Source organism: Mytilus edulis, chromosome 5 (assembly GCF_963676685.1).
Source record: "Mytilus edulis chromosome 5, xbMytEdul2.2, whole genome shotgun sequence".
Classification (NCBI taxonomy): domain Eukaryota; kingdom Metazoa; phylum Mollusca; class Bivalvia; order Mytilida; family Mytilidae; genus Mytilus; species Mytilus edulis.
In genome coordinates this window covers 96,758,155-96,784,261 of record NC_092348.1, presented here as the reverse complement: position 1 = coordinate 96,784,261, position 26,107 = coordinate 96,758,155, and the positions used below count along the sequence as shown (strand labels likewise).

General features: G+C 32.0%; 3 protein-coding genes across 5 annotated transcripts in view; 2 read left to right on the top strand and 1 right to left on the bottom strand.

Moving 5' to 3' along the window:
• The window catches only part of LOC139524910 (irregular chiasm C-roughest protein-like), a 98,820-nt gene extending 94,688 nt beyond the window's left edge, over positions 1–4,132 (top strand). For both annotated transcript variants that reach the window (XM_071320076.1, XM_071320075.1), the window contains one exon: positions 27–4,132. In XM_071320076.1, the coding sequence (XP_071176177.1) occupies positions 27–165 (139 nt within the window). In that variant the 3' untranslated portion in view covers positions 166–4,132. The remainder of the gene's footprint in view (positions 1–26) is intronic.
• Positions 4,133–6,125: 1,993 nt separating this feature from the next.
• Positions 6,126–21,287, bottom strand: LOC139524909 (uncharacterized). 2 transcript variants are annotated; one of them, XM_071320072.1, is made up of 7 exons: positions 20,991–21,287; positions 10,400–12,082; positions 9,944–10,034; positions 9,001–9,205; positions 8,411–8,555; positions 8,007–8,128; positions 6,126–7,515 (listed from the first exon to the last, which is right to left on the bottom strand). In XM_071320072.1, exons 1-7 carry the CDS (start codon positions 21,070–21,072, stop codon positions 7,255–7,257), a joined length of 2,589 nt encoding a protein of 862 aa, XP_071176173.1. In that variant the 5' UTR covers positions 21,073–21,287; the 3' UTR covers positions 6,126–7,254. The 2 variants fall into 2 exon arrangements, with proteins under 2 accessions (XP_071176173.1, XP_071176174.1); XM_071320073.1 differs by lacking the exon at positions 20,991–21,287 and adding an exon at positions 15,197–15,318.
• A 2,128-nt stretch (positions 21,288–23,415) lies between these two features.
• LOC139524908 (cilia- and flagella-associated protein 68-like) lies at positions 23,416–25,610 on the top strand. Its single transcript, XM_071320071.1, has 3 exons — positions 23,416–23,755; positions 24,710–24,794; positions 25,156–25,610. Exons 1-3 carry the CDS (start codon positions 23,525–23,527, stop codon positions 25,311–25,313), a joined length of 474 nt encoding a protein of 157 aa, XP_071176172.1. The 5' UTR covers positions 23,416–23,524; the 3' UTR covers positions 25,314–25,610.
• Positions 25,611–26,107: the final 497 nt, after the last annotated feature.

Sequence of the window (26,107 nt, the reverse complement as noted above, 5' to 3'; positions counted from 1 at the left end):
TTAAATTTTCTATTTTTGATTTTCAGTCAAATGGATAATGGTGTTCATCAATACGGAACCAGTACATTCCGGTCACGACCAGACTTTAATAAATCTTCAGATTCTGATCCATATCAACTTCCTCCAGCTGATATTTCTACAACAAAACTAGCTACAAACGTATGAAACACACTTTTTCATTGGTTTGTTGAAACAAATTGTCTCATTGGATAGCAGAACTTTGAATTTAAAAAGTTGCAACCAATGATAATTACAACATTGTATTCCTGTGGAGCAAGCTAATAAACAGAGATTCAAGGTGTAATGTTATGTAGCATTACAGATTTACTATTTAGTGTCAAATGTACAAAGACCTAAGAAACAAAATGTTAAGACTTTTATACATGGATGACCTTGAACTTTAGTTTTTCAAGGAATCCTCCTGAATTATTTATGGCAACAAGTTGTCATGGAAATAACCCTGTGTCAGGATAATAATCAGAAACAATCTTGGATCTACATAAAATCAGATACTGAAATGAAAGAGTCTTAAATAGTTGGTGCTAGCCAAGATGCCTGTGTGGAGATGGATGTTACAGGTTCAAAAAATAGGAAATTAGTTGCAATGGTTTCCAACATAAAAGTGAGAACAACAGTTGTATGTTAGCTTGTTTGAGTTTCATATGAATGTTAAATTAAAGAAACATGATCTCATGAATATTGATAATGCAATTGAAATATGTTTATTATTATGCAACACAGACAATGGAACTCTGTTGCAATCATCAAAACTGTGCCAGAAAAATACATTTCAATTTACACTTGTCTGTTATTACAAAGGTTTAATTGTATTGTGAAGATTTCATAATCAAAGAAACTGTGTGTACATGTGTGTGTTGTGTAACATTAGTGCTAAGTGATTTCTACTTAAATGTGGCGCTGGTAGCTGTATATGTTTGTGTACCAATAATTATTGTTATGTTGACTTTTTGATCATCGAGCACCTGTTTATCATGTTATATCATAATATCTGTTTACATCATATCACAATGTTTAATTTACATAATTTGTTGAGATATATAAATTCCTTGTCACTAACTTTTTCATTGCATTTGGATAAGCTGGACATAATAAATAATGGACTTTAAATTTATCTATAATACATTTATCTAAAAAAAAATATTATTTTGGTTTTTGAACTCCAATTCTGAAAGGTGCACTTGTTTTGGTAATACTAATCATTTAAATCATGTGACCACTTCTTGACCAATGATATTGTCAGGATTAGATGAACTTTATTTTCTTTTGCCTATGTATTTATTAGATACATTGATCATTATTTGTAGATGTAACATTTCATTCATTTTATGTAAATAAATCATGTGATCACTAGATAGTCTGCCAGCCAGTCAAGCTGTAATCATTCCATCCGACTCCTGGTCAGTATTGACCAACTGACCAATAGTATTGTAGTATTTTATTAGTCATGTGATGAAAACAATTCTGCTTCATGTATGTGTTTATTTTGATGCTATGTTTGTTATAATAGTTTGTTCTTGCCAGTCACCCTGATGTTTTACAATAAGATCTTGTTGTCATCATCCGAATGTTTTTATAAATATTAGTTCTGTATCAACCAGAAGTTGTCATTGCATTACACATCTTATTCAGATATTTCCTGATAGTTCAAAAATATTGCTAACCAGAGCTCTGTGTTCAAAATATTAATGCAGGTTAAAAACGAAGATATCCTCTAAGTCTATGTTTACATGTTTTGTTGGGTAGCTGTTTTATTTCTGTTAACCCCATATCTTCTTCAATCAAATTAATATGAGAACTTGAAATATGGTCTTGACCAACAAAAGAATCTTCAGATATCTATATTGCGTTTAGTGATTCTTAGTTCTTTTTTTCTAATTGAAAAGGAAATAAAAATTCATAAATAGATTTTAGCATTGGTTCCCATGAATATGAATAAATCAACGCTATAAGTTATATTGTTCGCTACTGACCCCCTACGGATCCATAGAGTGTAAGTAAGATTCATAGGGGGTGACGCCGGACCCTCTATGGTCTGTAGGGGGTCAGTAGTTAACTGTATAAGGAATTTATCGCACGCTGGACTTTTTCTGCTGCGTTTTGTTGAAAAATAAACAATAAAACACAACAACATTTATAGATGACGTCACCATTAACGCGTTATGAACCCCCTATTAAATTTACTAACTCCCTATGGTCTCATAGGGGTTCACCATGTGACGGCGTTAAACCAATCACAACATGATATTTTACCCGCAGTGCGATAATACACAATAATGAGTCGATTTCTTTATGATGTTAAAACTTTTAAAGTTATCTTGAGATTTTTTGTTGTTTTTTATTTTGCTGATTGTTCTAGTCATTTTACACAATATGCCTTTAGTTATACACACTTATTGTTTTTTGGGGTTTTTTTACCTTTATGTGTTCTGAGTGTAAATAACTACACAACTTTTTTTTGTAAATTGTTTATTATAATGCTTAAAAATAGTTATTCCCAGGTTATTTTGTTTTACTTTCTTGTAACAAAAGAGCATGATTCTGACTGAAAAAATCTCTATCAACTCATAAGGCATCTCTATTGGAATTATGTCCGCTTCTGCTTCTTTAGCTCTTTGGTTTAAATCTTATTATCAAAGGGAAGCAATCCTGTTTCACTATTAAGAAACTAAAAGAAAATATAAAAATATATCTGCTTGCTAATTTTTATTGTTTGCTTGTTGAGATATATATTTTTAAATATTTATAAAGCATATAACTGTTTTTCTGCTGATAATTTTAATACTTTTAAAACAGTTTTTCTTCCAAAGTAAGTACATGTTATAAATAATTTCTATTTCACTACAAAACAAAGAATTATTTCTTCAGTAACTACTGTCATTCTAAATAAATACTGAGAATGTGAAATCAACAAAAGATACATACCTAATTCAGATCCACACCTGATACAGATCCACACCTGATTTAGATCCACTTAGTTCTTTATTGTTAATCTTTTTCCCTTTGACCTATAGTCCATCTCAAATTAACGTTGGATCTGATTGTTTAAAATTTAATCAGGTTATGATTCATGTATTTATCATTGACCAAGTTTTTGCAATATTTGAAACTTTTATTTTACACTCAAAAAATTTGTAATCAAAGCAATATATGAGAAATGAATATGCAGAACATCAAAGGACCTTAAGGTTGAAATAAGGGATTTGAATCCATGGAATTAGTTTGTATTAGTCCCAATACAAATTGCTAGATCTACTTTGGACAAGGTATCTAAAATGAAATACAAGCATGTTATTGTTATTATTTATTTTGTTATACATGATTATAAGGAGATATATATTTTAGAATTCCTTACATTTGTAAATACATCATTCTGAAGTGGTTTAAAACTTTCATTATATTCACTGAACTTTTTCTGATTGCAAATGCACATCTAAGTGATGCCAATTCATAAACTTCCTCCATATATTTTATGGTTGAATATTTGTGCTATGTTAATAGGGGTTTTCCTCTATTTTTCAAGTAGTTATGAAAACCTTGTAACTATCACTGGATATCACCATTCATTAATTAAGATTTTCTTTGGGTTTTTTTTGGAATTTGACCATAAAAGTTTACCATCTTAAAAACTATTGAGGCCAGGTTGTACAGGTTATCAGTATAGACAGGTTATCATCATAGACAGGTTATCATTATAGACAGGTGATCAGTATAGACAGATTTTACTGTACTCAAGATATTTTTAGTGGAAATCCCAATTTGTATTTCCTTCCTGGAGTTAACAACTCTTTATACTTACAATTGTATTTATTATCATTGTTTTTTCTGTAAATCTATACTTCCTTCAGTATAGTAATTATTACTTCCTTCTAAAGTTAATAAAGTAACTCGTGATTGACTTATAAGTGGGTATGATGAAGTTATAGATCACTAAATAAAAGGTTATGTTCTAAGTTGTAATAGTCTGGCACTGTACACATATGATTGTGTATTTATGTACACATATATTAAAGGTTAAAATTGAATGATGATTGTGTATTTTTTATGATAGAATATGACTGGAAATTGTGTGCAATCAAGTATATTTGAAATAAAATATTATCAAAATACATAATTGTTTCTCTATTTAATCTTTGTTAATTGATAGCCTTTTGTAGCTGACTATATGGTATGGGCTTTGTTGAAGGCCGTACAGTGACCTATAGTTGTTAATTTCTGTGTCATCTGGTCTCTTGTGGAGAGTTGTCTCATTGGCAATCATACCACATCTTCTTTTTATATGAACAATCTGGTTTCTGATCACTGTTAACTTAACAAGGGATTCACAAAGAAAAGTATTCTTTTGGGAAGGATAGAATATACAAGAACGAATCATGTTATAAAATCCCCCTTCCAAAAGAGGGCTATACTAGTTAACATTTGTTTGTACCATAATTACATTTAATGCCTTTAAACTATGTGTTGTGTTTTGACACTTTGCTCATTCACATACTGTAACCCCAATACTTATGTTTTATTCAAATAAATTATTTTTATAGCCTAAAAGGTGTGAAAAGACAATATATGTCCGAGACAGCAACCAAGAAATGCAAAATATACATCAAGAGATCAACAAAGAGGCATTACCAATGGACATTTTATAACTATATATATAACTCTTAATCATCAAAATTCACAGATTTACAATCTGCACAAAAAGCTCAAATTAACAAATAAGTTTAAATTCATATATCTAAGAATCAAAAAAAACTATTCAATGATCTACCATTTAGAGACTGATACAACAAAAGACAACCATTGAAGAGTTTCCTGACTTGGGATGTACATTGTACTGACATAGATATAAGTAGATAATTCATCTCAAGTGTTGCCTTTTTGTTTGTAGTCTGGACATATTAAAATCCAGATATTTAATGATGACGAAACAGTTTAACCCAAAACTCAAAGACAAACCAACAACTCAAAGGGGAATCCCTCTGTTGCTTAAGAAACCAACAATGAACTTAAAGGATTGACGAACATGAATGAATCAGCAGTATAACAACATTAAACAACATGATGAACAGCTCCATTCCTGGAAAAAAAGGCATCCAAAATATGTATGAAATATTTGCCAATGAACTTAATAAACATAAACACCAATCACTGAATCCATCATATGTTGTTGAAGTGTCTGCAATACAAACACATACCCAGGAATTGGTGCATACATTTGTAGGGGTCTCACAACAAAAACATATTTTTTATTATTTTTTTTATTTTATATCAGTTTTTTCACATTCATGACATTAACAATGATTAATAATATATAATTATTTTATACATCAACTTAATACAATGTCTGATAAAAATTTAACACAATAAGACCAACTGCTGGACTGGTTATCAACAGAGGGGTTATTGTACATGGTTTCATTTAATAAAAATTTGCAAAAAAAGATTTTAGAAAATGGTCTCTTATTTTAAGCCTAGTTTAGATATATTGCTTAAAGGTTCCTATTTGGACATTAGACACGAATGTGCCATCATACACTTTTTAAATATAACTTACAACCAACAATGTGTTAAATGATGCGTCAGGAATATTTGTAGTTTAACAGACTAACACTGAAATACATGTATACCTCAACTATTCTAAGGCAAAATTAAATAGCAATTTGCCTGAATATGCCACATCTATATGGACAGCTGCAAATGTTATCTAAATGGTTCTTTCTATAGCACTTCTTTATTGGCTAATTTACAAATTAGACATTCAGACAAGTTAAAGCAAGATTGGTTTTGGTAGAAACATGAAAATGATGTTAACCCATGCCTTACATAAAATTGAGAATGGAAATGGGGAATGTGTCAAAGAGACAACAACCCGACTATAGAAAAAAATCAAACTTTGATGGAGGCATATTTTTTCTTAAATTTGTCGAATTAAATTAACATTAGTTGGTTATGTAAATCCCTTAGCAACACCCATGAAATCTGTCAAAAAAATGAACAAAAATATAGATCAATTTAGAACAATAAGTCTGATCTCAAGAAAAATATAGAAAGAAAACTTTAAATAATTCAAAAATAACAATGAACAATTCTTAATAAATAACAAACACTTGTTCACATGATCACAGCCTATTTATAAAGATAACGTTAAAACATAAAAAATCTAAAATAATGGCACTAGCTACTTGCAACACATGTGAACCATGCTCAAAACATTAAAATTCATTTTTATGTACAGTCAAGTTTTTATTTTGTTCCTCCCATACACCCTTAATAGATATAACATAAATCAACAGAATAAGGGGACAAAACCAACCAGCACCATGGAGTCAAATTTATTATATCCTTATAAGTCTTTTACATCTTTGGCAAATAAAAATAATGATCGAATATATTATGCCAACTTCTTATTTTTTTACATTTAATTCTTACATGATTCTGTTTTGATATATTATTGTAGATTCATATACTTTTAATGGATTAAGAAAACATTCTATTTTCATGAATATTTGAATTTAATTATACCATAAATTCAGCATACAAGTTTAAAGAAAAGTTATTTTTTTGTTAACAATAAAATCAGTGGATCATCTTTTACACAAAAATCCAAGAAAATGTGTTGGTGCTTCATCCCACTTTGAGAATCCTCAGTTACATCAGAGTTAACACTTGACCACTGAGCCCCTGCCCCCCTTTTTAAAATAACAAATCCACAAAATATATACACCATCTAATAATATAACTTTCTGTTTGTATGACTTTTGATTTGAAAATAACACTGTTAACTTTAATCCAATAACCCAACAATAAAACTAAACAAGGGACGGTAACATTAATAACTAATACAACAGCAATAACATTTACAATGTCAAGGTCAATGTCAACTAATCACAATTAAAACTGCTGCCATCTTCTTCCATAATCAAAGCACACAAGTACTAAAAGACACCTTTACTTGTTGTATAAAGGCGGCACAGTTCTGAACAGTTCACGACTTGGAGACTTATAAAATGTTGATATAAATAAGATGTTCCATTAATTAATATCAATATCACTGAAGTAGATTCTCCAATAAGCACTAAGTGTTCAATACGACATCTGAATTAACATGTTTAGTGTGAGATTAATGTTTCAGCATCAATGTCTTACAATATCTCTTCTAGAAACTTTATGTTAAACGAGACATCATTAATTACACCTAGCCATTATTTGTGTCTATGGCCATGTTTTATGAGAGATCACTCAATAACCTAACATTACTGTCCGCGGTAATTCTCCGGTACAGGCCTTGTTTAATAAGTCCCACAATCTTTGCCATTCTTGAGGGTTGAATTCAGATTTACGTCCTTCAGCTATTTTAAGACAATTACTTCCATCGAATGTTGATGATTTGATGACATTGCGTAACTTCTTTGGATCAAAGAGTCTTAACATTTTTTCAATAAGAATACAGTCTCTTTTCTCTATAGCATACATTAAAGGAGTTTTACCACTTTTCTTGTCCTAAAAATAATAAACAAATGAATGGTAAGTAAACACTCAATCATTCCTTACAGGTCACAAATGATTCAACAGGTAACTAAACTTAGAACTATTCAATACAGGTAAATAGATAGTAACAAATAATTACGGTTATATTACCAATATACCATTTTTTGAAAATTGAGGAAAATCATACCTCATGAATTATCATAATATAGTGGGGTGGCAAATTCTATCTTAAGCCATCTTAAAGTTATGGTTGTTACCAACAAAAAACAAAGTTCAATTAGCTGATGTTGTACATGAACATGGAATCTCCAGCACCATAATACATAGGAAATATGGGCTTTGCTCATTGTTGAAGGCCATACAGTGACCTATAGTTGTTAATTTCTGTGTCATTTGGTCTCTTGTGGAGAGTTGTCTCATTGGCAGTGACACTACATCTTCATTTTATATCACCTGTGAATAAGGATCACTTTAATAATAACATATATACAAGATATTCTTACCTGTGAATTAGGATCAGCACCAGCTTTAATCAGAGCTTCGATAGTGTTTGAATTGTTAATATAACTTCCGTTCTGTCTTTTGGTCCCATGAGCAATAATAGCTGTATGTAATGCTGTATGGCCTGAAATAAGATATACAATTCAATTACATTTAGATACAAGGTACAATATCTAGGTAATAATATAGATCAGCTTTGGTTTCATAAGGAAGTCATACTTGTAAATTGGAGGCTCTTGTCATTCTAATTGTCTCTTATTAAAAGCTTTTTCCTCCTCCATAGCCAATAGGCATGGGTGTAATAATATGTCATCATTTATTATAGAAGCCATGAACATAGAATATTTCATTCTTTAATTACCTATTACTTATGTCCAAGATTGGAAGGAGTGTAGTAAATATTTACCTTCTGAGTTATAGATGTTAAGTGCGATGTCTTTATGACTGAGTAGTTTTTTGAGAGTAGGTAAACTTTCTTCCCCACCAGCAGATGCCACATGTATTGGTGCCTTCACTTCCAAAGATTTTCCTTCTGTAGGTGATGATGCAGACTACAAATCAACATAAATAAAATTAATTAATTAATAAAAAAACATTTTAAATCACTCTTTATTTAGATTGTATAAAGTAATCACATATATAATGTCGGGAAAATATTTTTGTGTATATACAAGTTTTTATGCTAGATAATTTAGTCTGTCATTGTCTGTTTGTATCTGAAATTTATTTGTGTGTGTATTGTATTATTTTTAAAAGCAAATATACTAGGGCATATGAGCAGCAATATAAAGTTTTTTGTGTGTATAAACTCAATTTGTTATTGAGCAAGAGCATTTGAATAGCTATTATTGATTATATTGTGTGTATGAATTTGAATTAGAGCATTTGAATCACCTTTAATGAATATATTTTGTGTGTGAACTCAATATTTACTAGAGCAAGAACATTTGAATCAACCCTATCAAGTATCTTTAGTAAATTTGTTAAAATAAGTACCTGTGCTAGAGCATTTGGGTCGGCATTGTTTTTGAGAAATATTTCCACCATTTCTGGTTGATTTCCCAACACAGCAAGATATAATGGTGTCATACGTTTCTTATTTTCCAAATCTATCAACCAGTCCATTTGTTCTCGGTTCAATCTCTCCAATAATGACTGTATCAGATTAGGGTCACTTTTACATGCAGCTACATGAAGATACCTATAAATAGAAACAGTAAACATCTATAAATAGTACCGAGAGCCGTGGTGTAGTGGTTAGTGCATCAGACTACTAACACAAAGGTTCCTGGTTCGATTCCCGTTTGGGAGAAAATTTCAGGAACTCAATTTTCGGCTCTCCCTTGACACCATCTGTGAGTATGGTCTTGAGGAAACGATGATAGTCCGTCGGAAGGGGACAATAAATGGCTGACCCGTGAGAGCCATATCTCTTGCATGTTAAAGACACCCTTATAGATTTCGAAAAAGAGTAGGCTCATGCCGCTACAAGGCAGCACTCGCACCCGCAAAGTGGAAAGGGATTAATATAAGTTGCAAAACTTGTTTCCCAATCCACTATAAATAAATATGTTTAAACTAAATAGTAACAACATATCTTTAATAACTATACGGTGTAGTGAAGGTGAACATCTATAAATAGTAACAACCTACCGGTACATCTATTAATAGTAACAATCTATAAAAAGAAACAGTGTACATTGAAAAATAGTAACAACCTATCTATAAAAAGACACAATGTACATCTATGAATAGTAGCAATGATGACCTATAAGCTGTAACAATTAATCTAATACCAAAATATTTTATCAAAATTGCAGAATCCGTCTATTTATTGGTTTGGGCTCCTGAAGTTCACATCTATTTGTTATCCCTTCTCTTAAGCATTGCCTCTGTCCAACTCATTTAGATAAAACAATTACATGTTATTTGAACTTACGTGTCTCCTTCATCATCCTGATGACGCAGTTGCTCTGACGGAATCTCAGCCACCATTCTTCTTGCTATATTTAACAAATTTCTTTTCTGAGCTAAAAATATTAAAACGATCATTTTAATATAAATAAAGGTAAAGATTTATAACCATACCTGTATTAATGTTTTCTTTTTTATTCTGATTTATGAACCAAAAAATGTTATTTAAATATGAGAAACAAAAACTTTTGTAAAGTCTTATTTCTTTTTTAATTTTATTATTTTGAAACATATTAATTCGAAACTTGTCAACCATGTCAATGATAACAGGCCTTTTATTTTACCTTTTGAAACATTATGTCATCCCAGGGCCATTAATATCATTGTCAAAATTGATACTAATCAGTCTGGATTTTGCTCATTGTTGAAGGTCTTTATGTGACCTGTTGGAGTTCAAGTTATTATACATTATTTTACTCACCATTATTTTGATTATTTTGTGGTCTTTGTTGTGCATTGTTTGGTATCTGTGAGGGTGTTGGTCTGACCTGCATCACAGGCAATGGATCAGGTCTTGGGGGCTGTTTTTGCCCTTTGTTTGCCACAGGTCCTTGTACTGGTTTTTTGTTTGTCTGTTTATCTGTTTTGGGTGCAATGTTACGTAAAGCTGGTCTCCTCTGAGCCTGAATAGGCCCCGGTTGTATGATGATGATCTGTGGTTGAGTGAATGGTGTGACTGGTCCAATGGGGATGGGACCTTGAGGCAGCATCACGGGATTACTAACAGGTATCGGATGAACAACTGCTGATGGTTGAGAACAAGGTGGGAGGATAATGTTATTGGTACTCATCGGTGCATGTCCAAATATGGTTGCCTGTTGCTGCATTGTGTTGTGAGTGGTCATTTGACAATGTTGTGTATTCATCTGGAACTGTTGTTGCTGTTGTTGCTGTTGTTGCTGTTGTGGCTGAGGTTTGATATTTATCAAGTTCATCTGATTAGCCATCATATGGTTGTGGGGTATCTCAGGTCTAATCTGTTCCCTAACTCGGCCTGGAGGTTTATTATCTCTTAACAAATCAGCTGCGATCATTTTCTGAACATCTTGGAAGTCCTCTTCCCGTCCTAGTATAGGATCCATGAGGTCTAGTACATCTGTATATTGTGGGGCCACCGGTGAATATCCCATCTCTGGTACATGTGGTGGGGAGGCATTAGACTGGGGAGAACTTAGGTTCTGATATGGACTCCCATAACTCATGCCACTAATACCACTGTCACTCTGATTAGAAGGTGGACCACCATTAGTGTAGGGACTACTGCTGTTCTCATCAATAATCACATTCTCTTCTTTCACATGTTTGGGAGAGTAAATATTTGTAGGTTCCATATTAACTGGTATATTACTTGTGAAATCTGTCCTCATGTTTTGTGCTTGCTCTGCCAACAGAGCATCAATTAAATCTCCCCCATCAGGTATACTGTCAAATGTGTATGGAGGCTCATTATGATGCTGGACCGGTGGGGTCTTCAATGTAACAGTACCACCACCAAGTTGCTTTACGTTGACATGAGACTGTGATGGGAAGTAGTCAACAGGTTTGTAATATTTAGCTGGTTCAGTCTCCTCGCTGAAACCACGTTTATTGTTATTACTTCCAAATTTATATTCTGGCTGTTGGCTATATAAATTGTTGGCAGAATTATCATATGAACTTGCACGTCCCCCATTGGGGCCTCTTGCTGTTAATGCACCATCCCTTTTTTTCACCTCCTCATCATTATCTAGTGACGTCTGGTTCCTGGGTCTCTTTGTATCTTCCTCAACAGTATTCTGTCTGCCAACAACAACTTCTTTTTTGTCAGCTATCTGTATATCACTTACTTTACTGGTCAGGTCATCCAACTCCTCATTTGATATTTTTCTTTCTGTAGTTTGATTATCTGCCTTACAATTCACAGTAACTTGATTATCTCCCTTACAATTCACTACAGCTGGATTATCTCCCTTACAATTCACTACAGCTGGATTCTCTCCCTTACAATTCACTGCAACTGAATTATCTCCTAGACAATTCACTTCCTTTTTCTCTTTATTTTCTTCTTTAGTCATGGTTATGCCAGAAAGATTGTTCTTTTTCTCAAAAGAATCTGCTTGGATTTCTGAAAAGACAAAAAAAAAGAAAAACATTAATATAAACTGATAGAAAGTATTATTTCAAATCAAACAAATCAAGGCATAATAGGATAAAAATCTCTTTTCTATTTAGTCTGATGATCTGATCTGATGAAAATTTGATAGGAAATCTGTTTTTATCAAGTTACTCTATAAAACACTTTTTATTTAAAAGCCACATTACCAAGCGAATTTAATTAGAAATTGAGTCCTATAAATAATTAAACAGTAAATCAAATAATAGGTAAAAGTTCCTTTATTTAACACCGAACCAAAACGTAAATTCCTACTGGATGAATTTCATATTTATGTCCTCTGAGCAGTAGCAGACAATTTTTAGGAACAACTTTTTCTCAGGACCTTTATCTTCTTTTTTAACAGGTTAAATTTTAACTTTCCAGACAGCAATCATCTCAAAAAGTTTGAGCCAGTATTAATTAATAAGCAACAAAACAACAAAATGGCCGGTAAAATGAATAATACCTTTAGAATTACAAGTATAGTAACATTGATAAACTTAGAATATCCAGTAAAACAAATGTGTTCCTCCAGTAATGGCTGAATATATATGTTTGATTGAATGTTTGACCTTTGACCTGATGTTGGTCTACAGTTTCAAGGATGTTTTCTTGTGAGTAATTAAGGTAACTGTACTTTAGGACAACAAACATACTACATGTATCATGATATTTAAATAACATATATCTATATGCCTTTCAGGTAAACCTGATCAAATTAATGTATTTTTTTAGGGTTAATGCTCAGACAAACAGGTGGAAATCAAGTGGTAAAACTTTATCTACAGGAAGTCAACATTGGCTGGAAAAAGTGGCTCCCTAAAAACATGACCATAAGTTGGAAAAGAAGCCCCACAAAATCTATCATCGTTTGGAAAAGTGGCCCCAAAAATAGTCAGAATTTCCATCCTTATTTGTTTATGTCTGATGTACAAGAAGGACCTGAATATGTACAATATAAATAATCAATTCAAACTAATCTTAAAACTGTCACATATTTTCACATTTTAAATAAGTATAAAATACTGCTTTAACCACACATTTTTTAGCCATTAGTTTGTAAAAAAAACAAACTTGTAGAAACTGTTACCCTGATTATGAACAAAAATTGAAAAGAACCCTTACCAGTGTTTTAACTTTAATTTCCAAGACGAGTGTCATTGAAATGATGTTAGTGAATGTGATGTCTGACATGTTAAGGTTATCTATTGTCTCTGTACAAAGCCTCAGGCAAATGATTCATAATTATATGTTTGTATGCAAGGTTTAATTTATTAATTTTTGGTTATAGTATTATTAAACTTCTAAAAAAATCAGCCTCATTTGTAAAAAGGAACATCACTTTTAGGACTTGCTGAACACTAGGATGGCAGACAGCCCTGGTAGTTCCTTTAAAAGGTCTCCAGAAATCAGAGCAATCTCAGACTATAGCAAGCCTATGTCAGAAGTTACCTAGGGACATTCAGTGTTTGATAACTAATTCCTTTTCAATTTCAATTAAGCCTAAGTCTTTTTTATTATCCTAAAATCAAAATTATGCTGTTGAATTGGGTATTTAAAAGGCAATAAAATCCTGACAAAATGCAAACATACTCCAGAAACTGTAAGGAGTGAATTGATTTAAGGGACTCCACCTACTTTGATTCCAATGGGAAACCCCAGGGGAACCCCAAAGTAATATTCAAAGATTATCCAGGATGTAAAAAACAATGACAAAACTGTCACATTCTTTATGATTCTTTATCTTTATTCTATCTTGTTAACTTAACTAAATTCAATAGGTAAAGGGCCATTTGGACTCTTGTCTAGAAACCCTAGATGATGACATGGTAGACATTAACAATTAAATATTCAGGCTCTCAAACAAAATACATTAATTAATAAAGTAAATTAAATAAATCAAATAAATCAGCAATTCTACAAATTTATAATTTTCTAAAGGAAATTCATTCATTTATAAGTTTGAAGAGGAAACTTTGAAGAATATTACATTTTATCATGGGTTAACTAAAGACATCATCAGAACTCTCACATTGTTTCTATTATTCTAATGGTTTTAAGAAAACCTTAAGTTTCAACAAGTTTCAAAAGAAAATCTCAGGTCAACTCTGACCCTATGGTTAGCCTCCATTCAGAGTACACTTTGTTTCATAGCTGGCATTATTTCAGGGTTGGAGACCAAACTTGACAGGAACTCTAAGGGGTACATAGTCTCTAGCCTTAATTTGGACAGTCTAAAAAGGGTGTTCATTTTAAGTAAATTTCATTCATAAAAGCACTATACTATGAACTTCAGTAGAACTCATCCATTCTGATGTGATGTATTATCACAACTGAAGTAGAGGCCCACCAGCCTGGGCACAATTTCATCACAACTTAAGTATATGACCACTAGCTGGGGCACACCTGCCTTGGCACCTTATCATCACAACATTTCAACTAGCCCAATGCACCATTTTAATTATCGCAACTGAGAAACTTGCTCTTGGGTGTCATAAAATGACCCAAAAGGAAAAAGGGACATTTGACGCCCCCGGTTTGTGATGGGGTTTGTGTTGCTTTAGTTTTCTATGTTGATTTTTGTATACTGTTGTTTGTCTTATGGTCTTTTTCTGTATTTGCCATGGGGTTGTCAGTTTATTTTTGACTTATGAGTAATGTCCCTTTGGTATCTTTTACCTTTCTTTTGGTTCTATAAGATTAAAGTAATGTTTGACCTTCCAAACCTGAACAAAACAGTAGATTCAAGAATAAAGCCATTACTTATTTAAATGAATAAAACACAAGCAGTGTATATCTGTAAGCATCAGAAATGAAAGTAAATGTTTATTAAATAGGCTTGCATGTGCTGGTTACTCTCTAAGCAAGTAAGCACTGCAGAAAATCTGTTAAATTATGTCCCTACAGCAGGCCTTACACTAGAATTAAATTTAATGTACAATATAAAGTGCAGACATTTTCATTACTTGTAATATCTTAACATGAAATGCCTAAGGGTTTATCATTTATTCAAGGTAAATTATCAATTATTAAGTAGGTGTGAAAGGTAAACACACCTTAACAGGTAAATCAATCATACAATACCTGTAATTTAACTGTAAAATAATTAGCGATGTTTATCCTCAAGTTATATATTCCAATATAAAATCACTATTATCCTGTTAAGGTATAAAAACAAACTGTGTACACTAAAAATAAACCTATATATGTAAGAATGATTTTGATTGGTTAATAATCATCCAATGGCACACTATCGCTTTGTTTATTTCTAAAGCTTTCATTTGTTGATATAAAGGAAAAAGACCCTTTATTTGAATGTAACAAATAGATTTAGAATTACATAAATTTAAAGCGTTAGGATTTCCTTTACTTTATATTTGACAAAAAAACCTATAGAAAATTATTTCCTGGGGGTAACACTGAATATTAGTATGTCATATATATATATTATATAGTAGAAAATTAATAGAAGATTTAATAATAGTTTCAATTCATTTACATTTCTGGTATCTGTTGAATGTGTGATAAATTGAAACATTATATATCTTTTATTAATGTTCTTATAAATAATACTCAGCATATACTGAAATTTTCTTTATATTTAAAAATACACACTCATGTATTTACCATGGTATATATAACATTGAGTTGAAACAAAAAAAGATCAAGTGGGAATATCCTAAAGTGAACAAACACTCTATTTTCATTCTTTCTTAATCTTCACTTGTCTAAGTGATGAATACAAGTATTTACACTATTAATATTTTAGATGAATTTACTCCAATGACCCTAGATCTAGCTTAGAATAACTTTCTGACCTCATGAAATCACTTTTTATTTATTAGGTCAAATATCTTAAATTTTGATGTAAAATTTAATGAAAACTTGTGAGATATCAAGTAATGACAGACAAAATTTGCATACATCATGTGTGTATAAAAAAAGAAGATGTGGTTTGATTGCCAATGAAATAACTCTCCACAAGGGACCAAAATCACACAGAAATCAACAACAATAGGTCACCGAAAGGCCTTCAACAATGAGCAAAGCCCAAACCGCATAGTCAGCTATAAAAGACCCAGAAATGACAATGTAAAACTATTCAAATGAGAAAACAAACTGCATTATTAAAGTAGTCTACTGAAGGCTATCTTAATGTAGGCTATGTCAATGAGACAGCAAACCAACAAACAATAAGTTAGCTTAAACTCAGTTTAAATAAATGAGTTCTTTATCAGTAAACAGAGGAAATCAAACTCCTTAGTCATGTACATGTCTCAGATCAAAAACTTGTTCTCTATCATATCTTGTAAAAAATAAGTTTTAATTTGTTTTGGGAGAAGTTGATGTTGAATTTTCATCTGAGATCATTTACAACTGCAGTCTATGTTCTGAATAGTGTATAATGCTCTATGATTTGTTTCATTGTAGTGTTGCTGTCTTATTGGGTCATACCCTAATCTCTTTTTATTCATATTCTAATGACTCCCATCTTATCCTGTATTGGAAGACTGGTGTCTTATTTGATTTTCAGGACCCTATGTTTATTTTAAGATCCTGTTACAGTCTATGTTTTGGTTTTAATAGAGCCCTTAGTGGCAGATCCAGAAATATGCATTTATAAGGAGTATGGGGGCTCTTGTCATGCTTCAGTTATTCCCTATACAATTAACCAAACGTTTCCCAGAAAAGGAGGGGATTTAAGACCCTGATGGTTATTTTTGGTTTTAAGACTACACATCAGACTCGGATTTCTCTTGAACTGAATTTTAATGTGCGTATTGTTATGCGTTTACTTTACTACATTGGTTAGAGGTATAGGGGGAGGGTTGAGATCTCACAAACATGTTTAACCCCGCCGCATTTTTGCGCCTGTCCCAAGTCAGGAGCCTCTGGCCTTTGTTAGTCTTGTATTATTTTAATTTTAGTTTCTTGTGTACAATTTGGAAATTAGTATGGCGTTCATTATCACTGGACTAGTATATATTTGTTTAGAGGCCAGCTGAAGGACGCCTCCGGGTGCGGGAATTTCTCGCTACATTGAAGACCTGTTGGTGACCCTCTGCTGTTGTTTTTTATTTGGGCAGGTTGTTGTCTCTTTGACACATTCCCCATTTCCATTCTCAATTTTATGTATATGATACTTATTTTTGGTTTTAGGACCCTGATGGTTATTTTTGGTTTTGAGACTATATGATACTTGTTTTTGGTTTTAGGACCCTGATCATGATTGTTATTTTTGGTGTCATTTCCAGTTTGAAGACTCCTGATGTATTTTATGTTTTTTATGTGTTGTCAATCTTAATGACATTAATGTCACATCTTATATCAATATCAAGAAATCTACGCTTCAAAACAAAATATGTTAAAATTACAGACCCTTTATTGTCTCAAAATTTCAATGTTTAAATTCCTTTCATATTGATTTATTAAAAGGTACCACCGAACATCTGTTACCAGGTGAATGTGTCAATCTTGTACCAGGTCACTGTGAATGTGTATATGAACAATTATAAGTGATGGGATTAGTAATTATTAATACACAGCAACCTAACAACACTAGTGTTCCCCCTGGGGAAGTCCTTCATCCCCTCCCTCATTATCAATACATAGGTGGTATACAGTTTACACCAATGAGACAGCAACTTAACAACACAAGTTATAGTGTTCCCCCCCAAGGAAGTCCTTCATTTTCCCCCTCATTATTACATCATTCAATATGATCCTTTTTTGTTGTTTTAAGTATTACAATCTTTTGTGAATATTCAATAGGTTAACATTGGCCTGAAATCAACAAGGAGGAATTATTTTATATTAATTTTTAACAAGGCCTAGACCCTTTAAATCTAGAGGCATATATGGTCACATAGATATAAGAAGATGTGGTATGAGTTCCAATGAGACAACTCTCCATCCAAGTCACAATTTTTAAAAGTAAAAACATTATATAAATCATTATTATTATTTTAATACATGTAATACAGTTAAAGTTTAATTTATATCAGTAAGAAACAGGTCTTTATTATCAAAACATAGTTCAAACCAAACAATTTGGGGTTTTTTTTCAGAGGGGGAGGGGTTCAGTTTTATCTCACAAATGACAAGCAATACATTGCTCAGCTGTCATGTAAACTCATGCCTGTATATACACATTTGTATAAATGTTCCAGACCATATGAGTATTTGGACCGTACGCGTACGGTCCGACCATACGCGTACGGTCGGACCGTACGAGTATACGCGTATGGTCCAGTATGAGCTGACAATACATGTTATTAGGTCATATGGGTTAAATCTAAACAAATTAACATTAATCACAATCTTTATTTTTAGTTTTACTTATTAAAATGATTAATATTAATACAATTACACGGATAAAATAAACAAATGAACAATTGAAATTTTAAAATACTTGTTTAATTGTATATATCTTGATCCTAATTACTCTCAACCAATGTTACACTTGCTACTTTCAATTTTAGTGATCATAATTCAATTATTTTAATGAGTGATCGACATGCTAAATACATGAGATTAACAGATTTAATTAGCGTGAATTTTTAAATCATTTAAATATAAAGGTTTTTTTTTCAATTACAATTACAGTAAACCTTTTTTAAATCAATTTGAGAGTTAAGTAAAATTGATCTGTTATATGCTTCTAATCAACTTTGCCAACTTCTTAATATAAGCCAGACCGTACGCGTACGGTCCGACCGTATGAGTATTTTGAAAAAGTACGCATACGGTCCAGACCGTACGCGTACGGTCCAAATACTCATACGGTCTGGAACATAAATATATAGGTCATATTAATTTACAGTCTTTTAATGGAATGATATTACTGTCTTACAACTATCAATAAAAATATGCCCGTAATTAAATATCAAGATTGTACCAATATTGTAGGATTAAACCCCAATTTCAGTACTGGACTATTACGTCATATAGGATTTTTTTCAAATATCATCTAACAAAATCACTGAGGAATGTCTAGTTTACACATTGATAAACTTTGGAAAAATGTATTAAATGGATCCACTATCATATAAACTCTCACTGTGCAGGTCTTGTCATTTGACACATAACAGTTCTTTTTTTTTTTTTTTTACCTACTATGGGGTTCCATATTCGCAGGATATATTCAGGGATTGGAGCTTAATGATTTCAAAATGTAAATACTTCTGCAACAAGACTTTAAGTGTAATCTATTTTTACTTATCTATGGCATTCAGTAAAATGCAAACAAAAAACAATACAGCTTGGACTCTAAAATGCCATTTTGATAAGGTGGACTCTCTTTTTGCACTGACACACTTCAGTCAAGCAGGGTTTAAGCTAAAATTTTGAGGGCTTTAGTCAAGGATTTGAAAGTCCACAAAAAATTAAAACAAATATATATTATTTAAGGTTTTTTTTCCAGAAGATGAGGGCCATGGAATGCCTAGTTGTTGTCCAAGGTCCAGGTTTGGTAATTTTTTTACAATTTTGACTGGAATGGTCTTCCACAGACTACTGTACCAAGCTTTGTTGATAAATAAAGGCAACAGTAGCATACCGCTGTTCAAAACTCATAAATCTATGGACAATCATATGTGATAAGTAACTCCACCTTTAAGACCCAATCTCTGCATACATGTTGGAGAATTCCCAAGACACATAAAACAACTTTCAGCAACCTACTGGTCTGAGCATCAATAGGATAGGTAAAAAAAGGCAGAAGAGGCCAAATACAGCCTAGTCAGCTACATGTATTGTGTTGTCATTTGAGGATATTGGTGTGGATGTCAGATCTTTGATACTCTTAATGTTACATTCACCACTTTTTACACTTAGAATGAGGGCTATTAATAGAGAAACCTCAATAAAGATAGAAATGATTAAAAATAAAACACTGAATACCAATTTCTACTTTTACTTTCACTGTCAGTTGAGAAGGAAAAGCCAAAAGTTTTAACAAATATAAAACTAAATAAAATATGACAAAATTGTGCCATCAACCCATCAACTTAGCACCTTTTCAAGAAAAAAAAGATTGCTGTTATGTATTGTAGGTTTTGAGGCCCCTCATAGGAGTGTTGAAGTAGTCACATAATCACAATTTTTTGGACTAAATAATTGCATAATCAGTCCATATTTTCTTATAGCTGTATAAAAGATATTATAATCAAAAACACTGTCATATACTATCAAATAATCATAACATATTTGGTCTGGTAGTCAAATAATCCCAATCAAAATGTCCAAGTTTAATATAATATAATAAAATAATCTATGAGGAGGCTCAGGTTTACCTAACTGCAGAACCATATATATATAGTGCTTAGCCTTAGGTCCTTTACACATTTTTTTTACAATTTGCAGACCATGGATGGTCAAAAAATTAAATGAAAAAAATTTATACCAAGGATAATTAGACTTACAGTCAACAGCTACATGAACTTCAATGTCAATGCCATTGAAATCATCTAGAGTGGCAATTTTGCCAATATCAGGTTTAAAGTTTATCTTAATTAAAAAGGCAAGAAACTTAAGCAAAATGTGTACTTGAAGACAATTAAGCCTACAAATCACTGCTATGAAATGATTGCAGATTTGTGCTTATAATTTGATATATGACCAAACACTGGCAAAAAGGACCTATAAAAATCTGTCAGTCCGTTACATCTGTGTGTGTTTTTACATCTATGGTTTCCCATCTACAACTTTCGTGAGCTGCTAATTAAAGTAAAAAGCAACTTAATCTTAAATCCCTGTAGAAAGCATGATTTCTGGAAATTACGTTTTACACCAAAACCATAACCATAAGATAATCCGTCAGAAATGTTTGTTTTTATGTTAAAAAATAACTGATTCTCGTTAATCTATGGTGTCTCACCTTTTTCTGCGGCGACTGCTTGGTTTTCTTCGTTTTTCACTTTCATCTTGTTTTCTTTACTGCATTGCTGAGTATCTTTCATTCTAATAAAATAATATTCTTCGATACCTGTCAATCTGCTCAACGATAAACAAGGCGGAAGTATCTGCAATTGGTTCGAAAGATCAACACGTGGTCTGGTGACTTCATTGGGGAAATTCCCATGTGAATGCCTCCAAACGCGTTCTATAAATAGAAAATGACGGCAGGTCGGATTCTCGGTGTTTACCTTTTAACTTCATGAGAATTTTCAATTTTTATATCTTGATTGAAATAAAAATCACAAAGATATTTAAAACAAATATCTAATTAATCAGGAGATTTGAAAAATCGATCTCAAACAGAATTCAAGTGAATAAAAAAAACAAAAAAAAATAGATGCGAAATTTGTATTTTATGTATGGTAAAACCCGAGGATGTGTCCCAGAGTCAACTATTATTTAAAAATAGATAATGCAAAATAATTATTTGATTGGTTAATCTTCGGCTGTGATATAAGCATGAAATTATATATATATATATATGTTTCATTACTTGTTATTACTTATATACTTATTAAATTTTCAGGAATTAAACCCTACAAAAAAATGTCAGAGATTATTCATTAAACTGGAACTGGAACTCTGAGAACTGCAATGAAAAAGCCGTGACAATATGAATATTTATATATATAACAGTAAAAATATTTCAGTCTGAAAATCATATTTAAACATCTTTAGAAACACAAATATCAAAATGTTAATCAAATCAAATACTTGCAATAACTGCATTTTAAATTTGGATTACATCCACTATCCACTATGAGTTTTGTACGGGTCAGTGTCACTCATTTCTTCCCGCTTTAAAAAAAACCACTATTCCTTATATAACAACCCCACGGCACCCTAACCCCCCCCCCCTTTTCCCCCATTATTCTGTAGTCTACATGATTTGAACATGCCTGTACCAAGGATTTGTATAGTTAGATTTAACTATACAAATCCTTGCCTGTACCAAGTCAGGAATATATGACAATCTAATTAAAAATCGATCTCTCATCGCTCCCGTTTTCTGATATAGCTCCCACGCGACACGGGAGCGATGAGAGGTCGGGTTTTAATATTAGATTGGGAATATGACAGTTAATACTTCAGTTTTATCATATATCTTTTGTATAGTCATTTTATAAAATTTACTGTTTGCAAAAGTATAAATTATTCTAAATAATAGGGATGTTTTGGTACCTGATAGAAAACCCTGGCCGTTTTTGGCAGAACGTTTGGTCCTCGATGCTGTTCAACTTTGTACTTGTTTCGGCTTTCAAACTTTTGTATCTGGGCGTCACTAGTAAGTCTTGTGTGGACAAAATGCACTTCTGGCGTATTAAAGTTTTAAACTGGCTTGTTGCCTTTTGTTAGCTATTATTCGTGTGTTTCTTTGTCAATTATGTTCTCCTATTTATTTATATTGTAGTCCTGTACAGTAATGTTGTGTTGTCATTTCACGTAATGTTATATTTCACATGGCCATAAAAGAGGGAGGTTTGGCATGCAATAAAACCAGGTTCAACCCACCATTTTTTCCTTTAAAAATGTCCTGTACCAAGTCAGGAATATGGCCATTGTTATATTTAATTCGTTAAATTTCTGTGTGTGTTACATTTTAACTTTGTGTTTCCGTTGTGTCGTTTGTTTTCTCTTATTTTTGAGTGTGAATTCACATTACTATAAGACGTGTCACGGTACGTATCCAGTATTCCAAATTCATGTATTTGGTTTTGATGTTATATTTGTTATTCTCATAGGATTTTGTCTAATGCTTAGTCCGTTTCTATACATGTGTGTTACATTTTAATGTTGTGTCGTTGTTCTCCTCTTATATTTAATGCGTTTCCCTTAGTTTTAGTTTGTTACCCCGATTTTGTTTTATGTCAATGGATTTATGAGTTTTGAACAGCGGTATACTACTGTTGCCTTTATTTGTTGTCCATTCGTTTGATGTGTTTTATCATTTGATTTTGCCATTCGATTAAGGACTTTCCATCTATAATTTTCCTCGGAGTTCAGTATTTTTGTGATTTTACTTCTTGTTAGTAAAATAGCTTTATGTGATCAGGACTATACTATAGAAAGTCCCGGTTGATGTGATATGCATAATATTTCATGAAATTAATATACAAATCCTTGCACCAAACCTTAAAATCCTTCTACAGAGAAAGAGAGAAAGAGAAAATATAGCGGAAAATATCATAGTTTGACATGTTAAATTACTGTTTCGTTCCACTCAATTATATAAATTAACGAACAGGTCGGAAAATTCAAAGTGGGAAATCCTTACATTAACTAAGTTATCGGTATTCAGTTAAAGCGAATAAAAAGCACGTGATGTATCACGTGGTTAATTCGTTTCTAACGCAACGATAGACGCTACGTCACGGTGAATTATATATCCGGTAGCTGGATTATTGACAGGTAAACAAACCAGGTAATAATAAAATTTACAGAAATACAGAAAAGATGCAATCTAGTGTTGATTCATATCCAGGCCCTCCATTCCAGTCAATGGTACGTGCTAGTGGTTTGGGCGAAATTTGGACCCACGACGTTGAAGACACAAAATTCAGACAGTTTGGTTGGAGGTGCACAAATAAGGAGAACTCGTATGCAAATGACACATTGATAGGCAACTGGAACGAGAAACGGTTCGACAATACATATACTAAAGAAGCCAAATGTTTGCCATCACAGGTTTGTAATATAGCTCATTAATTTTATTGTGCAAATTAATTATTATATCCGAATATATTTTATATCATAACCAAAGGCGGAATTAGGGGGAGGGGAGACAGCTAGCTAGGGACCGCCCCCTTTTGTGGAAATAATTTGGTTGATTAATAGGGAATCACTGAAGCATGTCTGGAGCGGACCCCTCTAAAGGCAGTCAGTGTGCCCCCACTTATGAAATTAATTTTCTGGATCCGCCACTTTAGTTTATGATAATGCCATAAATGGTTGTGAAAAAATATACTTATTTTGTATGAGAAAAGGCATCAAATTGAATTCATGGTTTACCAAATTATGACAAGATAGCTCTTATAAAATGCTTTCGGAACATAAAAATTGTGTTTAACTCCAGCTAAACATTAAAATAGAAAATTTTCAATTGATTCCTTTCCAAATTATACAATTTTTAATTAAGTAACCTCCCATTGATATGCTAAGTAAAAAAATTAAATCAAGCACAAATATCATCCTTTCGTTACAAAAAAGTAATTAAAACATAAAATCCCACAATTTGTTTTTCATTTAAAAGAAAATTCTTATTAAATTACATTCCTGAGTTGATTGAAAATTTGGACTTACTCACGGTAGTGAGGTAAGAGTTTTTTTGCTCCATGTTGAAGGCCTTACTGTGACTTTGAGATGATGAAGAACAGCAATGAAAGCGCTGTTTCTTTGATTTTTTGTTGTGCATGTACTTATTTAGTTCCAGTCATGGATACCCTATATCCTTTGTTTTTCTATTGAATGTGTTCTGCTATTCAAAAATCCAAGTGTAAGTGTGGCGGGGTCCTTGTAAATATTGTTGTAAATACGATAATACCTGACTGATGAACTTCAGAAAGGGAATGAATAACGATCTTAGTTGACCACTAAGTGGTTGTTATACTGGTATTTCAGTTATTATTGTTTCATTTTCAGCATGGTCATTACTTTGATTCAACTTATGATAAAAGTTACAACTATCAACCATACGAAGTACCAAAGGAACTGAAGCATTTAAAGGGTAAGCGATAAAACAATTTAGTAATATTAAGTTTGTGATATTGAAATAGAAAATGGAACTTGAAAATATCGAAATCCTGTACCCAAGCGCCTGTGCTATTTACATGCACTTTTGTTGTTTCTTTATTGATCAAAGTTTAATTTGAACAAAATATATAAAAGTTTTTATAAACTTTCCTGTAAATTGTGAGACAGTTTTGTACGTTTTTACTGTTTCAAACAATTGATTGGCTGCATCTTCGAAGAGCGTTATTTGGTTTGAAAAAGTCATAGCAAAATATTTTATCTGTTGTCACCAACAAGTTACAATGAAGAGTGCAAATAAACAAAAACAAAATCAATTTACTTTTTTCTCCTTTCAGAGCCACATTCACATTCTTTCCCAGGACACCAACCAGAAATAGACAATTCAAAACTGAAAGCTATTTATAACAGTTGGGAAACTACCTCTAGGTCTGCTTACGTAGATCCCAGAGTAAGACTATCCCCAACACAAACTCCACAGCAGTCTACTTCTTAAAATTGATGAGAACTTTGGAAAAAACCGGGATCATTGCAAATGTCTGAAAGTTTATATAAAGGGTCTACTTTTTAGCATTTTGTATTAAGGCGTCAATGATTACATAAACGTTGCTGTATGTTTTAGTTTGTATCGAATTAAGCATAATGATAACAGTATTATTAAAGTTTTATACTTGAAGGACCAGTATTTATAGTGAGATTTAATTTATGTATGTTGATGTTTTTTCTGCTCAGTACATTTTTAATAATTGTTTCTTATAAAAACCTTACTAGTATTAAAAATATTTCTTTACTACATTATTATTTATATATATATATTATATATATTTTATTGTGAAACTAGGTACTAGTACCCCTTTACAACGGGGGCAAGCGCCAGATGGGTACTGACACCGGCTTCATAAAAAATACACATCATAGTATTTACAAACAACATTATATGATTGTAATAAAAATGGTACAAGATACTTGCAAAAGGCTTTAAAAGTCTTATATATACCTCGAGATACATACATTAACGCTAAATATCATAATACATTTGTTATTTCGTAAAAGTACATTACAGTGACAATTTCATATGCATATATATAATTGGAAATCTTTCGTCCATAAAAGATTAAAAATATCAATCTTGAAACTAAAAACGTTCGCACACAGTTCAAGATATATATACATTGGAAATTTTATCAAGTAGAAAAGAACGTTCATTCTATGATCCATAACGTCTACAAGGTATTTTTTTAAGATTTTATCGGAACTATTACCTAAGTCTGGAGAATACAAGTAACCCAG

What these genes read in the sequence shown, in the direction of transcription:
- LOC139524908 (XM_071320071.1), top strand. Translation starts at nt 23,525, where the DNA reads ATGCAATCTAGTGTTGATTCATATCCAGGCCCTCCATTCCAGTCAATG. An exon ending in CCAAATGTTTGCCATCACAG is followed by an intron (nt 23,756 to 24,709) that starts GTTTGTAATATA and finishes TTTCATTTTCAG; the next exon opens with CATGGTCATTACTTTGATTC. An exon ending in GGAACTGAAGCATTTAAAGG is followed by an intron (nt 24,795 to 25,155) that starts GTAAGCGATAAA and finishes TTCTCCTTTCAG; the next exon opens with AGCCACATTCACATTCTTTC.
- LOC139524909 (XM_071320072.1), bottom strand. Translation starts at nt 21,072, where the DNA reads ATGAAAGATACTCAGCAATGCAGTAAAGAAAACAAGATGAAAGTGAAA. An exon ending in ACCCAAATGCTCTAGCACAG is followed by an intron (nt 8,556 to 9,000) that starts GTACTTATTTTA and finishes GTTGATTTGTAG; the next exon opens with TCTGCATCATCACCTACAGA. An exon ending in TAACATCTATAACTCAGAAG is followed by an intron (nt 8,129 to 8,410) that starts GTAAATATTTAC and finishes ATCTTATTTCAG; the next exon opens with GCCATACAGCATTACATACA.